At 47.2% G+C, this 13,119-nt stretch overlaps 1 protein-coding gene across 1 annotated transcript in view; it reads left to right on the top strand.

Moving 5' to 3' along the window:
• The window catches only part of DNAH9 (dynein axonemal heavy chain 9), a 397,352-nt gene that overhangs the window by 335,986 nt on the left and 48,247 nt on the right, over nt 1–13,119 (top strand). The window contains exon 62 of the mRNA XM_074971509.1: nt 7,988–8,115. Within this exon, the coding sequence (XP_074827610.1) occupies nt 7,988–8,115 (128 nt within the window). The remainder of the gene's footprint in view (nt 1–7,987; nt 8,116–13,119) is intronic.

The following is a 13,119-nucleotide window of genomic DNA, read 5'->3' as shown; positions in this document are numbered from 1 at the left end:
TCGCTGTTCTCCAGGAGTGGGGCAGCCGCCCCACTACAAGGACACAGGATTCCAGCAGTGGTCACACCAGTGCCAAATACAGAGATAAAAGAACCTCTCTGCTCTTACTTGTGGTTCCTCTGTTTATGCATCCCAGGATCACATTAGCCCTTTTGGCCACAACGTCACATGGAAGCTCATGTTCAGCTGATTATCCACCATGAACCCAAATATTTTTCAGATTCACTGTTTCCCAGGATAGACTCCCCCCGTCCTATAAGTATGGCTACATCCTTTGTTCATTGGCCACTGCTCCAGCTCTTCTCAGGACCTCGTCATGTTCATCCAATATGCTTTCCCCTTCTGTAATTGGTGACCTCAGACCTCACCAATGCAGGGGAGGCTTTGGCTCCTCGGAGTGGGAGGTGGAATATTAAAAAAACCATCAGTTATTCAAGTGGCCTGTATGCACAAAGCCAATGTGTTTCCATCCAATCCTTAGTGGGTCACTGTCCACACCAAACAGCAACAAAGCTGGTAGCCTCAGCAGAAAATCCAGGCACCACAAAGGTAGTGAAATTGAACTAGCCTATCTCCCTAGAGGTGGTCCCTTAGTGCCAGAGCTAAGACTCGTTTGCAGGGAGTGGGCTCTCTCTGCTTCTGTGTGCAATGCACCTTTTTTGTATATGAAGAGAGTGACTTTAGTTTCCAGGGCTGTCTGCCCAGCCCCTTTCACCAGCACTAAAGTCAAATAAATGTCTGTCAAGAATGTTAATAAGATGCAGAAAGAAAACGGCTTCCTGGAATGCAGCACGAGGCACATGATGGGCCTCTGCTCTCATTGCACTGGGAGAGGAAAGGGCCCCCTGGGCATGTCTGCACTTTGAGCTGGCATGCCCAGATCATTGTAGCCAGTTCCTTCTTGTGATTCCCAGCTCCAGGAGACATACCCATACTACTTCCATCAGAGCTTGTGTGCTAAAATAGAGGAGTAGCCATGGTGCTGCGACCACTGCTCATTCTGCCCATGCCTCAATAGTATCATTTCTATTTTTGGCACACTAGCCCAATCAGAGCTAGCATGGGTATGTCTCTTCGAGGTAGAAATTACATCCCCAGCTCCAAGTGTAGACCTACCTGTGGTGTATTGCATGGTGCCCAGGAGTCTGCGCTTACGAGCCCTACATATTTCTGTACATTTTATTCCCTTCCTTTCCTGTCATCAAGTCCCATTAATACTGAATTACATGAAAATGGAGCTTGCCAGAACCCCAAAGAGAGCCCTGTCCTTTATATGTTTTTCCTCAAAAGATAAGGCAGTAGCTGGAAAATGAGTATTTGTTCCTGTACTTTTATAGTTCTGCAGGTGAAATTGTCTTCATTATGTTCTGTTCTTGCACTAAGAGTCAGGCACTGTGACCTGCAACATGAGTGATTTAATTGGAATTGCAAAGGGCTCATGTAATTAAGAACCAGGCTTTTGTCAGCAATCAAAGTTTATGCATGGAAAAAAAGGGGAAAAAATGAAAGAAAACAAAGCCATTATTTCCATGCAGTTACACCAGTCTTGAACCTGGCCCACTGGGACTTTGGTTCAATCTCTCTATTTAATATTTTATGTGTCCTCCATGAGCTTTTACTGCAGACTAAAGTCTCTCTGAAACTCAGGATAGATATTTGCAAATGGAAGAGAGCTCCTTCCAGGTGCTCTCCTTTCCTGAGTCCTGTCCTAATCCCACCGCTTTCTGCTCAGACATTGCAACAAGTTTATAACTCTAACTCCAGATGCTTTCCGAGTTCCCTAGCCATAGGATCCTGAGTGCACATTCTCCTCTTCTGTCTGAGCTGGAAGATTCTAAAGCCTGCTGGAAAGGAAGGCTGGCATTATGGGGCATTATGGTTATGGGGCTGGCCTGTGGCTCAGGAGGTGGGGCTCAGCTCCTTGCTGTACTGCAGACTCTCTGAGTGATGCTGGGCAAATTGCCCAGGCTGTCTGTGCCTGAGCTCCCCACCTGTAAAGTGGAAGTAATGATGTTACTTATAATTATTAATCCTATGTATTGTGGTAGCACCAAAGGACCAGCCAAGAACAGGGCCCCATTGTGCTACCTGAGACACAGACACAAAGCAGTAGATGGTCCTTGCCCCACAGAGCCGACTGTCTCCATAGACCAGACAGACACAGAGTGGGGGATGAGGTAGCACACACCAGCAGAGTGAACGATGTGATGGTGGCAAACGTCACGTTGGTGCCACGGAGGGTTTTTTCGTGTGTGTGTGTGTGTGTGTGTGTTTGTGTGTTTACACCAGCTGAGCTGACTTGAAAGGAAAGTAAAGGGTGCTGGGACATCCAAGGGAAGGGGCTGGGTGGGGAGCAGAGAGTAAGAGGGCCAGATGTGAAGGGAGGGTTGGAGCAAACAGCCAGTCAGCACTGGGCAGAGAAAAGCTAGTCATAACTGTTGAAAATTCGGCCTGACTTCAGCTGTTTCTGCAGCAGCCCTGCCTGCTTCGGTCTCTAGCTGGCTCCTCTCTGTTGTTGTTTTTCTACAAGGCCACGTGGTGAGGGAGGGAGATGTCCCTACACCACTCTAGGTCCAGCGGGTGCTAGAATGAGGGAAGGCCCCAATAGGGCCCAGTTTTACCTTCTTTCCTCCCAGTGTACCAGCACCTGCTTTAGCTACATCTGCAGCTGTGCCTCTGTTGCCTGCTCAGACTGAGAGTCTTTAAGGCAAAGATTGTCTATGAGATATTCGTATGTAACCCTTCTGTCAGGTGGTGTTGGCCGCAAGAAAGTCTGGGTCCCGTACCGAGGGGTGTTCTTAAAATTACAAAACAGAACTGGCTTGAGCCTCAACCCAAATATGTGGGGAAACTACACACCACCCCTGGGTGCCTCTAAGAGGCAATACTTCCTTACTGGCAAGTACAGAGTCTGTGTATAACAACCCCTCCCCCACAACTTTTATTAAGAGAAGAGGGAACACAGCAATAATTTGGGGAAACACTGCTGCGATTGAAAAGTATGCAAAGTAAAACACCTGTGCCACAGTATCTTGGGTAGTGTCCTTTGCCTCGGTTTCCCACCTTGCAATGTGAAAGTCCAACAGACAAATGTCCCTTTAACATGCGCCTCTTCTTTTCCCTCCGCTACATCCCATTCACATTTGATATCCGAGGTCAGTAAAGTCCCGGAATGCGTTTGGGTGGGTTCAGCCCCTGAGGGGGATGGAAGGTTTGAGTGATGCCACTTACCTGGTCGCGGTCACTGCTTTTTGCTGCCAGTATCACCAAGGTTGCCTCTGCTGTTGCCACCTTTAGCTGTGAAACCGTGTTCTGAGTTTGCAGTAGTTCGCCCAGTCCTAGGTGAGTTCAGCTTTTAGTGATTACACCAGTTAGTGGGGAACTCCACTGCTGCTGCATCTTCTGTGTTGTCTTTCACTGCGACACTGTCACTGCACCACATCTATGGCTCAGCCCCTTAGACCTGCTCATCAGTGATTTCAGCTCTCATGATCACTGAGAAGAAACAAGGGCTCAGCTGAGTCCAGTCAGCTCTGTTTTAAAAACTTGAGGGGGTGGAGATCAAATGACATACAAGACCTTTCGAACAGAGACACCTACACCACCAAGTAAGGACACCTGTTCTCAATCCTTCCCTTCACCTTTCACTTGCATTTGGCATTACTACACCTGCTTAACTAGTGAGGTTTCCATTATGATGATTCCTCGGGGCATATTAAGTACAGTTCTGCTGCCCTTTAGTCATGTAATAAGTATGATATTTCATTACCCCGGCATCCAAGGCTCAAGTGAATTTTAAGCCAAAATAGCAAAAACTGATCACTTTGGCAAAGCAGGTCTGTCTGCTGATCACCTAGGCAGAGTAGGTGTCTCTGCAAATATGGTCTGCGCCTGATATATTTTCCCCCAATTCATCATTGGATGCCAGGGGAGAGCTCCTTCAGACTACTGGCTTACAAGTATAACATTTTGGAGAGGGCTGGTTGAAAATTTTCTTCCAAACATTTTTTTGACAATAAGTGGCTTTCAATGAAACTGAGATTTTCATAAGAAACATATCATGCTTGTTGAAATCTTCATTGCCAAAAACTTTCAGTTTTCTAGTTTCCATATTTTTTTCCTTCAAAAAACAAAATAAGTTCAAAGAAATGTGTCATTAAAATGAAGAGGAGTTGGGCACCTCCCCGAGGACCCTTTGAAAATGCCAGGCTTAATGTCACATTACTAAATAATGGTGCCAACATTTTCATATGCAAAACAGGAAAGTGTGTATGCAAATAGGTACTTATGTTCACAGTTGTCTGATTTACATGTGCAAATGTCCACTTACACATCCTCATATTTCAGGTATGTCCTAGTAAGCACATTTTAAAGTCTGCCCAGAGGGTGAAGATTATAGTGCTATTCCTTTTGACCCAAGCACTTAGCCAATATTCGGGGTCAGGTGGGTTGTTTCCATTAGGAGGAGAAGTTGATGATGGTATTTCTTTGAAGCAGTCCTGTTTGTTTGTAAAGAATATTCACAGAGTCCAGAGTCCCTGGACACAGTAGCAGTCAGACAGGAGGCAATTTCTTTGTTCACCGTTCCAAACCTCTCCAGCCAGGACTCTGCCCAAAAAGCTCTCTCTCTTTGGTTTCTCTCAGGACAACATTGCAAGTACTTTTCTTCCTACTTTCTTTGGCTTTTCTGCTGTCTTCTTCTGTCTCCTTGTGCTCTCACACACAACTGCAATCAAATCAATCCTCACATGCCTGTGTATGTTATAAGACTCTCCTTCCCCCCACCCCACCCCCAGGAAACCCACACCCATTGCCCAGGCCTGCTTGTGGTTGAGTCCTTGAGTGCTGGTTTTCCATTGTTTCAACTATCACTGAACAAAGGGGCATTTGATTGTTCCCTCGTTTAGGGAGGTGGGTGTGTCATGTCCAACACTTTCAGCAAGTTGGTGTCATTACCAAACCCCAGCATATAACAATATTATAAGAATATTTTCTGTTTTATACATCTTCCTGGGCTGCAACAGCCCTTACATATCAATGATATGGTTCTGTTTTTCCTCTTCCATCAGTGCAGGCCTTAGGAGTTTGGAGAGTTTGTTGTAAACAGAGTATGCCCAACCCTGCTGCAGTATTATCTTGGTTCAATCTGGTTACATGGATGTTCGGCTTCTGCTGTCAATGTTTTTCAGTTGCATAATGGAGCCATTTGCCAACCTCTTGACCATAGTGATCCAGCCCCCGCCACCCCCAGGTCCAGGTCCACTGGAAAGGGAACAGAATTGCTTTAACAATATAGCAATTTGAACTCGCCAATCACCAGCAGAATATGGGTTCAACTGTGCCCAGCTTTGGCAGGGGTCCTGGCACCTTGCAGCCCTGCATAGTGTAGATTTCTTCCCATTGGCACTAGATTCCCCAGGGTCAGTGCCATGGACTGGCCATTCTCCCTCGATCAGAGCTGATCCTGTTGGGGTAAGAGCGCATGTTGTCTCCTACACAGAGTAGTGCAGTGTCCCGGTCCCCCTTGCTACAGCAGACGGACCTGGCACAGAGCCTCCAGGAAATGCTCCAAGGTGGTGCCTTTCCACACCACCAGCCACTAGGGCTCCATGTGTGCATGTTTTAGAAGTAACAAGGGTCCCTGGACAAATATGAAGGTAACTGAATGCCTTCCTGATGGCTTGTGTTCTGTGCAGGATGATCCCAGTGGACTACTCAGGTCCCCATTAGCACAGCGCCTCACAACCCTAAGTTTCCCTATGGGGTAGGGCAGAGCTGTTAAAAATCTGGCCCTCAGTCTCTCTGGGCTGCACTTCCCCATCTGTAAAGTGTTTTTCGTGCCTAAAGATGAAGATTGGTGCCTTGTGAGATTTCCAACAGTGCCTAGGTGCCTAACTCCCATGGTGTTCCTGTCTATGTGGGACATAGATTTCCCTCAGGTCACACAGAAAGCCTATGGCAGAGCAGGAACTTGAACCCAACTCTCCCCACTCATAGGCTAGCATGCTAACCATTAGACCATCCTTCCTCTCTGTAGCTCCCCAGCCTATAGAAATAACCACAGGCCCCACCAGGGCCTGAAATAATCATACCCTGCAGGGTCTTGGGTATAAGTTATTGCTATCATATGTCATGTGCCTGACAGCAGGGAGGAGGAAATTATACTTTTCTGACCTGACTGACTCCAAAACAGAAAATGTGGTAATCCAAAAGCTAATGGACTAGACACAGTTAAGGGCAACTGCACCTGTGGTCCACCAAGGGCAACCCTTTCAGGTTCCCGGCTCCCAGCCCCAGCCATCCCCTCTTGTGGGTGGAGACCCATGTTCTCTCCTTCCTGACAGAGGTTTTTCCAGGCTGCACAGTTCCATGCCTGCATTGTGATATCTCCAGCAAGCCAGACTGTCTAACCAGGCCAGTATGTGTGCTCTTCTCTCCCTGCTGGCTATGAACAGCTGTAATTGGCAGCAGTTACAGGTTCCCATACAGCTTTTTGTAAGCAAGCACATTTATTCTTGAGGTGAAAGCATTACAGAGAAAATATATTAAACACAATAAAAGTCCCTATACACACACTAAAAGCTTGCCAGAGGACACTCATCAGTCTTACAGGGATTCAATAAGCTAAAGTCCTTCCAACCCTTCCCAGGAAGAACTGGACCCCTCCTTGGACAGAAGGTCCTGTCCATTTGCTGGATCTGAAAGCAGGCCCTGAGTTAATTTAAATTCAGGCTATTTATCCAAAAGTCCTTTCTTTGTTTGTTGGTCTCCAGAGAATGCAGTTTGAACTAGTACATGTGAACCTTTCTATGTGGGGGTACTTCTCTGGAGGTGTGTAAATCTGCCTAATCACCTCCCATGATGCTTAGTTCCTGCAGGAGCTGTGGTCACTCTCCTCCATGGGCTTACATACAATCCTTGACCCACAATGATACAGAAACTTAATGCACTGAGCGCTCCCAAAGATACTGCAGGAAATTGCCATCTCTGTCACAGATGTTGTAAATTTTGCACCACAGTCAGCGAGAATCACTCCCACAGCCAGCTTTGACAGTTTGGGTAGAAACAGAGATCCAGCTTTGGCTGCTGGGAAGCCTACTGGGATTTCTACCATGTGAGGGACAAAGTAAACAATATGATTCTTCAGTGTGAGGGTAGTGGAGTTCGAAGGGATGTTATGTCTCCTCCATGTCAGGAGTTCACTGTGATGAATTCTGCTTTCTCTCCTGTAAATTGCCAGTAGTTAGATCTTTGGTTTGATCTAAGCCACATTGGTATTGAATGCAAACTGTTGTGGGATTTAGTGGCTAGCGCTCTTTTAGGAAATGTATTTCTTGAGATATATTCTCTTGAGATGGGGGAGTGGAACCACCCGTGTGTGGTACAAGAACACAGCCAGTAGATAGCAGGAGTCCTTCCTCCTGAGCAGTGCCCCAGAAGGACTGGCTGTTATGAGGGAACTAGAGAAGGAAATGACCTAAGGGCACAAGGCACCAGAACAGATTTCAGCCAACCATTTCCAATATTTAAAGGCATCTCAGTTTCCTTTTCCAGAGTGAATGTATTTCTAAATACCTTGCCAACTACGGTGTGGATTGGCAGGGTGAATTTCACCACTGAATGACATCTGGCTTAAAGCCTGTTTAATCAGATGGAAATGACTTTAATTTCATATAATTTAAAAATGCATCTCCACACAAGGTTATGGGGGAATAATGTTCTTTAAACAAAGGCACTTTGTGGCCCTGTACCTCTGTGTTGATGTCATGCTGCAATTGGAAATAATTAGGAAGCAGCCAATGCTGTTTTCAATGCCTAGGCAAGGAGTGCATTAGAAATAAGATAATAATTATAAGAAATGCGGTAGCTGTTTTGTGAAGGAGTTTTGATAAGCATGAGCTCTGCCTTGTTATTACTGTTTGAGATCAGCAATGCTTCATGAGCTGTTCTGGTAAAGAGTGCTGAAAATTTTCCTTTCTCCTAATAGGGAAGAAACTTGGTTACACATTTAACAACAGGAATTTCCACAATGTCTCCCTTGGACAAGGTCAAGAGGTAGTAGCAGAGGAAGCTCTAGACATGGCTGCAAAGGAGGGTCACTGGGTTATCCTTCAGGTAAGGTAACTTTAAAAATAACACCTCTGAGTCACCTGTTACAAAATTGACCAAATAAATAGGAACACTGGAAGTGAATTCTACTGAATAGAGAGACATGGTGGGCAAGGTAATAACTTTTATTGGACCAACCTCTGATGGTGAGAGAGACAAGCTTTCAAACTATGGCTACAGCACTGCAAATTTCTATCAGATGGCAGATGAGGGGTGGCCTGTGGGAACTGAGCTTCCCACGCTATCCCAAGAGTGGCCTGATGTCCACATGCTATCAGCCACATCTACAGCTTGCTGTGTGGGCAGTCTCAGCAGCAAGGCCAACAGTGAAATGGGCATGAATCATAGAATATCAGGGTTGGAAGGGACCTCAGGAGGTCATCTAGTCCAACCCCCTGCTCAAAGCAGGACCAGTCCCCAGCTAAATCATCCCAGCCAGGGCTTTGTCAAGCCTGACCTTAAAAACCTCTAAGGAAGGAGATTCCACCACCTCCCTAGGTAACGCATTCCAGTGCTTCACCACCCTTCTAGTGAAAAAGTTTTTCCTAATATCCAACCTAAACCTCCCCGACTGCAACTTGAGACCATTACTCCTTGTTCTGTCATCTGCTACCACTGAGAACAGTCTAGATCCATCCTCTTTAGAACCCTGCAGGACTCTGCACTTGTCCTTTTTGAACCTCATCAAATTTCTTTTGGCCCAATCCTCTAATTTGTCTAGGTCCCTCTGTATCCTATCCCTACCCTCCAGCGTATCTACCACTCCTCCCATTTCGGTGTCATCTGCAAACTTGCTTAGGGTGTAATCCACACCATCTTCCAGATCACTAATGAAGATATTGAACAAAACCAGCCCCAGGACTGACCCTTGGGGCACTCCACTTGATACCGGCTGCCAAATAGACATGGAGCCATTGATCACTACCCGCTGAGTCCGGTGATCTAGCCAGCTTTTTATCCACCTTATAGTCCATTCATCCAGCCCATTCTTCTTTAACTTGCTGGCAAGAATACTGTGGGAGACCGTGTCGAAAGCTTTGCTTTTGCTTTGAAGGCTCAAGTCCCTTTGCTGTCATGGAGTAGCCTTTGGGGATTCCTTTGCGGGAAGTTTGTGCTGCATCTGCCCATGCTTTACCTGCTCTGTGCGCAGAGGGTGGCAGCAGCAGAGGCACGGCCTAACCATGCCAAGTACATACTCTGATGTCCCGGGTCTTGAGCCCAGGCCTGGGAGCCCCTAGACAGCTGCCACATCCTGGCCTCCATTCAATGGCTACTTAAATTGAGTGGGCTGAGAAGCTACTAGGGTTATAACCCTAGCCAAAGTGCCACCCACGGGAGCTCTGTTTGGAGGATCGCCAGAAAAAGGAACAGAAAGTTTGTCCGAGCAACAAGTTGATTTCCTGTTGTGGCGGTATCGGACCCTGCTTATGCCGCCTGCCTCCGGCACCCAGCCCTGTTCCTGATTCCTGCTCCGCTCCTGGCTCCTGCCTCACACCTGCTTCCCTCCTGTTCCCACTGTGTTCCTGCTCCTTGCTTGAACCTTGCCTCTCCTCCTACCCTTATGCCTCACCTCCAATCCTCAGTGACCAGGCCTGGCTCCAACCCCGGCCTCCAACTTCTGACCCTGACTCTTGCTTGACCTTTGGCTCTGGCATTTAGTACCTGACCCAGGCTCTGACCCTCGGCTTTGATTCCTGGTTGTGACTCTGGCTTGACCCCTGGCTCTGGTAACTGGCAGTTGACTCTGGTGCTGATCTTCGGCTTCATTCCCTAAGCTGAATGCCTGCTCCACCCACTAGACTTTACACCTGCTCTGACCACTAGGCCTGACTATCTACATCCTGGTCCAGTTGTACACATACCCACCAATTTCGGGTGGGATTAAGCCTTCTGAATTGTACCATTAAAAAGCTTCCTGTTTACTTCCAGGTACCATCAAGCAGTGTGTGAGATACAGCAGCCACCAACTATTCTAAGTGCACCCTTCTGTCTCAACTAGCTGTGGGTTGGTTGTGTATGGGCCTAGTCGGACTATGGTTACATGGGATGCCATGGAGCCTATAGGAGGGAAAAACAGAGTTTTTCATTTCAAAATGTGGAAATGCTACATTTTGATAATTTCCAAATGTCATTTTAAAAAAATATTGAAACAAGAAAGTCATCAGACTGGCCCTTCGCCCAAGCAGTTTCAGGTCTGATGAATCAGCATTTTCTGACACAGACGTCCCGATGGGCTCTAACTTAGCTATATATGAGTTACCGATTTCCATTTGTGGCCCCGGCAGTTCTGCCAGCAGGTAGCAGTGGATGCTTTGCTCAGGATTGTTCCATAGCGAGATCTTACAATCAGACTTCTCATTGTAACATTCTTTCCTTCACTGAGAAAGCATTAACAAGCTGAGATAGGAGAAGGGTGTGAAGCTGCTGTTATTGCATTTCTTTTGAGTATACAACCTGTCTGCTTTGCCTCTCTCTGACAACCCCCCCCCCTAACCCCGATTGCTTTAAATAAACACAAATACGAACACTAGATTCCTTCCCCACCTCTGATGTATCTCTACAAATGCCCAGGAACCTGAAAGAAGCAAACAGGAATTTAAAATATTCTTTGGAGTCCTGTGCACAGGGGGAAAAGCAAGTTCTGTCATTTCCTGTTTTGTGAAGATCTGTAGCGGCCCTTAATGAGACAACAATTTTCCTTTTCAGAATTCCCAAGTGTCACCGGTGCCTCCTGCCCTGATTAAAGTCAAACCGCGCATCCTGTTCTCAAGCTTCACTTTAGATCCATGTAGAAATCATTGTCATCAGCCATGCAGCCCTTTTCAGTGGGGGCTCCTGACATCTTCTTGTAAGAAAATAATGAGCTTGGACAGCAAGTAATGCGCACTTCCCGTTTGTTTATGTACACAGGCTACGTTTCTCAGAGCTGGGGGAGATGAACACCGGCTGCTTTCTCCTACACCATAGGACTCAGAGCTAAATAATTAGTATTCAGGGAAGGCAGCACGTCCCCCACAGTCTAATGGCAGAGGCACACTAATGATGGGGGTCAGGTTCTCACTCCAACAGGCCTGGCCAGACAGGGTGAGATGGGGTGGGCTTTGCAGCTGGATGGAGCATTTGTATAGCTTGTCCTTGGTCATGGAGCTCCCTGAAATGGGTGCTAAGGACCCAGTGGCCACAACACTGTGAACATCTGATGTGAGAAAACGTGGATTTCACAGTGTGCAACAGCGAAGCCAAGTTAGCCCAGCCTCCTGCTGGCAGGCGAGCCCTGCAGCAGGGGCCGGTGCAGCTGCCCGGGGGAAGGGAGCCTCATGCAGATGAACTCCCTGCCTGTCACACCTCAGCTGTGCCTATGCAGGGTCTGTGCCTGTCCCGCTCCCAGGAGTCTGTCCAGGCCTGGGGCAGGGCTGGATTCTCGGTGCAGCCCTGACAGAGAAAATACAAAATTAATCATCATGAGGCATCACAGGTTGCAGCTGAATTGCCCCCCTTGGCCACTCACTAGACTCATAGACACTAGTGCCAGAAGGAACCACCGTGATCATCTAATCTGACCTCCTGCACACTGCAGGCCCCAGAACCTCACCCACCCACTCCTGTAATAGACCCATAACCTCTGGCTGAGTCACTGAAGTCCTCAAATCCTAATGTAAAGACTTCAAGTTACAGAGAATCCACTATTTACACCAGTTTAAACCTGCAAGTGACCCGTGCCCCACACTGCAGAGGAAGATGAAAATCCCCCAGGGTTTCTGCCAATCTGACCAAGGAGAAAATTCCTTCCTGACTCCAAATATGGTGATCAGTTAGGCCCTGAGCGTGTGGGCAAGACTCACCAGGCAGACACCTGGGAAAGAATTCTCTGTAGTAACTCAGAGACCTCCCCATCTAGTGTCCAATCAAAGGCTATTGGGGGATATTTGCTGCTAGCAGTCACAGATCGGCTACATGCCATCATAGGCAGTCCCATCATACCATTCCCTCCATAAACTTACCAAGCTCAGTCTTGAAGCCAGTTAGTTTTTTGCTCCCACTACTGCCCTTGGAAGGCTGCTCCAGAACTTCACTCCTCTGATAGTTAGAAACCTGCATCTAATTTGAAGCCTAAACTTGTTGATGGCCAGTTTATATCCATATGTTCTTGTGTCCATATTGGTACTTAACTTAAATATCTCCTCTTCCTCACTGGTATTTATCTCTCTGATGTTTTTACAGAGAACAGTCATATCTCCCCTCAGCCTTCTTTTGGTTTGACTGAACAAGCCAAGCTCTTTCAGTCTCCTTCTTGGATCATCCTAGCAGCCCTTATCTGCACCTGTTCCAGTTTGAATTCATCTTTCTTAAACATGGGAGACCAGCACTGCACACACTATTCCAGATAAGGTCTCATCAGTGCCTTGTGTGATGGTACTAACACTTCCCTGTCTCTGCTGGAAATACCTTGTCCAATGCATCCTAGGACTGCATTAAACCTTTTAGACTGCTGTGAGGGGACTCAGCTGCTGTGCCCCTTGGTATTTTAAGCTCCCTTGGTTCTCAGAAGGCTGCAGCAATGTTTCCTCCCTTGGCCTTTCCAGCACATTTCCTGGGCAGTGACTTACAATCTGCTATCCCTTCATGGCAATGGACTGCTCAGCCCACTTGCTTGAGCGCCCCAGGACCAGTGCTGACCCTCAAGATACCTCAGTAGCCTTAATGACACCCTCTTCCAGAATGCCACCGAAGGTGAGAGCCTTCTGGATTACAGTTTAACCCTCTCAGAGGGCCAGATGGCAGTTGTGAAGCAGATAATGCACGGATGCACTTTGCACAGAGTCTAACACCTTATTCAGTCTTTCGCTTAACAGATAAATCACAACAGAATACAGAGCAGACAAATTAGTAAACCCTACGTACATTTTCCTGCCTCAGTTTCCTCATCACGCCAGAGCATTGTTTGGACTGGGGTCAGGATAATTGGGGTCATCCAGGTCCTTTGGCTGCAGAGCTGAAACGTGTGTGCTG

Source organism: Natator depressus, chromosome 14 (genome assembly GCF_965152275.1).
Source record: "Natator depressus isolate rNatDep1 chromosome 14, rNatDep2.hap1, whole genome shotgun sequence".
NCBI lineage: Eukaryota > Metazoa > Chordata > Testudines > Cheloniidae > Natator > Natator depressus.
This window is presented reverse-complemented; position numbering and strand designations above follow the sequence as displayed.